The 2,554-nt window shown below is 44.7% G+C and overlaps 1 protein-coding gene across 1 annotated transcript in view; it reads right to left on the bottom strand.

The window, feature by feature from the left end:
- c1qa.L (complement C1q A chain L homeolog) overlaps positions 1–330 on the bottom strand; it is a 5,146-nt gene extending 4,816 nt beyond the window's left edge. Inside the window, exon 1 of the mRNA XM_018241847.1 lies at positions 223–330. Coding sequence (XP_018097336.1) covers positions 223–315 — 93 coding nt within the window. The 5' untranslated portion in view covers positions 316–330. The remainder of the gene's footprint in view (positions 1–222) is intronic.
- Positions 331–2,554: the final 2,224 nt, after the last annotated feature.

The following is a 2,554-nucleotide window of genomic DNA, read 5'->3' on the forward strand; positions in this document are numbered from 1 at the left end:
GAAGATGTGGAATTGTCTCCCTGAATCAGTGGTACAGGCTGATACATTACTATGTTACTTACTACTCCCCCACAGTCCAACTCCTGCATCCCCAATATCCAACCTCCTATTTAGTGCATCGCTGCTGATTTCCCTTCCATTAATTTGAGGGGTGTCTGTTGGGGTGTCAGTAGGAGGAGACAAGGAGACACCCCGGGGCAGCTGTGCAGTTTATACACTTACCTTATGGAGTTTACTCGTGAGCAGAAGGGCAGTTCTGATTCTGGTGCCCCGGGAGGTGCAGATTTGGCTGCTGGATTTGGAGGCGGTGCCCATCCCCCCCCGGGTCAGGGAACTTCCTGCTGAGCTTTCACTTCTCTTTTCCTAAATCTGCAGTCAGCGCCTTGTGCCCCTGGAGGTGCCAGAACAGCGACGATGCCCATGTATCTACCCGTCACCCTCCCTGCCCCTCTGTGCTGCACCCTGGGACGCCCCAAAATAGAGTGGGATCCCCATATTCTACTGAAGTCTCCAGAGGCTGTGACTCCACAAAACACACAGAGTGGGTTCCCCATAATGTACTGAACCCCCAGAAAGTCGGACTCCCCTAAATAGAAAGACTGGGTTCCCCATAATGTACTGAAGTTCCAGAAGGTGGGACTCCCCAAAATAGACAGAGTGGGTCCCCCATCTTTTACTGAGCACATTCTTGACTCCATGGGGCAGATTTACTAAGGGTCGAATATCGAGGGTTAATTAACCCTCGATATTCGACTAGGAACTAAAATCGTTCGACTTCGAATATCGAAGTCGAACGATTTAGCGCTAATCCTACGATCGAACGATCGAAGGATTATTCGTTCGATCGAACGATTTAATCCTTCGAATAGAACGATTCGAAGGATTTTAATACAACGATCGAAGAAATATCCTTCGATCAAAAAAACACAGGCAAGCCTATGGGGACCTTCCCCATAGACTAACATTGAGTTCGGTAGCTTTTATCTGCCGAACTAGGGGGTCGAAGTTTTTCTTAAAGAGACAGTACTTCGACTATCGAATGGTCCAATAGTCGAACGATTTTTACTTCGAATCCTTCGATTCGTAGTCGAAGTCGTAGTCGAAGGTCGAACTAGCCCATTTGATGGTCGAAGTAGCCCAAAAAACACTTCGAAATTCGAAGTTTTTTTAATTCGAATCCTTCACTCGAGCTTTGTAAATGTGCCCCCATGTGATTCAAAGATCTACAATAAACTCTCCTTCCCTTTCAATAACTCAGAATCCACAGACAACACCCCAATTATTCTGTTATTGCGCCCCCTAGTGGGAACATACGGAAAATCCCAGAATATACAGAAGGGGAGGATTGTAACAAGTAGAACAGGGAGAAGAGGCCAAAGCTCATTTCGATGTCACGGAGGTTCCAAAATACAATGAGCCCCAAACAAACCCCCTCAAAGAAACCAGTGAGTGTCTATGGCATCTTACAGCGACCCCCTATTTGCCAGAATCCACAGACACTGTCAGTCCAGACCTTCTGGAATTCACCAAAAATGATTCATTTTCCCCAAAAGCTTGAGAAATGATCTGCTGAAAAGGTGGAACAATCAGAGGCCCCAGAAAGCTCAGAACCTCCAAAAACTGATGAAAACCCAAACAGAACCTCAACAGAATTCGCAAAGAACGTTGGGATTTTCTGGAATTTCTCAAACACCTCCTGAGATTTCCATCATCAGACAGACAGATGGACAGACAGGAATGGAATTCATATTTCAGGGAAATTCTATCTTGCTGCTCCTTCTCTCTGGAACTCCATCCCTGAATCCCTCCATAAGGAATCCTCTCTTAAAGGAGAAGGAAAGCTACGGAGTCATTTTATTGCCAATAGATCAGCTGCAATAGTACAAGCTAGAATTCTGTATTTATTCTGTAGCATGTTTTACTATACCTGAGTAAAAAGCTCTAGAAACTCTCTGTTTGTTAAGGATAGGAGCTGCAGTATTAATGTGGTGTGACATCACTTCCTGCCTGAGTCTCTCCCTGCTCTGGGCTCAGATTACAGTAGAGAAGGGAGGGGGCGGGGGGAGAGGAGCAAACTGAGCATGCTCAAGCCCAGGGCAATGAGGTTTAAGCTGAAGGCAGGAAGTCTGATACAGAAGCCCATGAGTACACAATAGAAGGAAAGAAATGTGCTGTTTGACAGAGGACTCAGAGCAGCATTACTTTGAGGGGTTACTGGTATATTTAGATGGACCTTTCTGATAAAACTTACTTACTTTTAGCCTTTCCTTCTCCTTTAATCTCTTGAAGAAAAAACTAAGAGTCTGCCATTTGGATCACCAGAACATTAGCCCAGTCCTGTCCCTACTGACTATGACTTACCTTGTGCACTTTTTCATCTCCAATTTGTACCTGTATGTTAGACTCTCATTAACTTAGACTGTAAGCTCTACGGGCCAGGGACCTCCTTCCCACTATGTCTCTTACCACTTACCATTTGTCCTGATATGATTCTGTATATATTTATTTATTTATTTGTCTCCCCCATGTATACTTTTATATATATATATATTGT

The sequence above is a fragment of the Xenopus laevis genome, chromosome 7L (genome assembly GCF_017654675.1).
Source record: "Xenopus laevis strain J_2021 chromosome 7L, Xenopus_laevis_v10.1, whole genome shotgun sequence".
Classification (NCBI taxonomy): Eukaryota; Metazoa; Chordata; class Amphibia; order Anura; family Pipidae; genus Xenopus; species Xenopus laevis.